Raw genomic sequence first — 760 nt, forward strand, 5'->3', positions numbered from 1 at the left:
AAACTATCTCCCCTGTTAATAACACAGATTGTGTCCTGCAAGTTGTTTTGACCACATGACGCACTACTATGTGTCTTGATCATTACAACTTTTCTCCTGGCATTGGCATACCTAATAGAAAGAAAGTGTCTCATCGCTGATTTGACATGTAAGTTTTAATGATATTGTTTCCCTCATTGCCAATTATTTTTCTGCAGCTAGGTTGAAATATGATTCTGTTACAATTCTTCATTACTCCTTAGAATATGTGAATGTGAAGAAGAACTCCTGATGGAAGTGACAGAAGTTGTATTTAAAGAATTGGCTTTCCATAAATTGATGGCTACTCGCAAGAGTAAACAGAGCCAAGATGTAGGCGGTTGTGTGGAGGTACGTGTTGAGTGATCAAACATAAATCAGGAAATAAATAGTACTTTTTTTTTCATTTCAGATACGAGTAGAAAGTGATAGCTCGTAAATCATTATCACTCATTTAATTGAGTCATCTCAAATAATTATTTGTAATTGTTTATTGTCTAAGAATCACTCTTTATTGAGCAATCATTAGGTGATGTTTATTAATCATATCTAATTTTGAATTATGGCTTTATTTTATGGTGTATCTTTACCAGGTTTATAATTGGTTTAATCATATCTAATTTTGAATTATGGCTTTATTTTATGGTGTATCTTTACCAGGTTTATAATTGGTTTAATCATATCTAATTTTGAATTATGGCTTTATTTTATGGTGTATCTTTACCAGGTTTATAATTGGTTT

The 760-nt window shown here is 31.3% G+C and overlaps 1 protein-coding gene across 1 annotated transcript in view; it reads left to right on the plus strand.

Annotated features, from left to right (window-relative positions):
• The window catches only part of LOC106477369 (pericentriolar material 1 protein-like), a gene marked incomplete at both ends in the record, with an annotated part of 3,895 nt that extends 3,526 nt beyond the window's left edge, over positions 1 to 369 (plus strand). The window contains one exon of the mRNA XM_013937945.1: positions 243 to 369. Coding sequence (XP_013793399.1) covers positions 243 to 369 — 127 coding nt within the window. The remainder of the gene's footprint in view (positions 1 to 242) is intronic.
• Between the last annotated feature and the right edge of the window lie 391 nt (positions 370 to 760).

This window comes from Limulus polyphemus, unplaced genomic scaffold (genome assembly GCF_000517525.1).
Source record: "Limulus polyphemus unplaced genomic scaffold, Limulus_polyphemus-2.1.2 Scaffold14604, whole genome shotgun sequence".
Classification (NCBI taxonomy): Eukaryota; Metazoa; Arthropoda; class Merostomata; order Xiphosura; family Limulidae; genus Limulus; species Limulus polyphemus.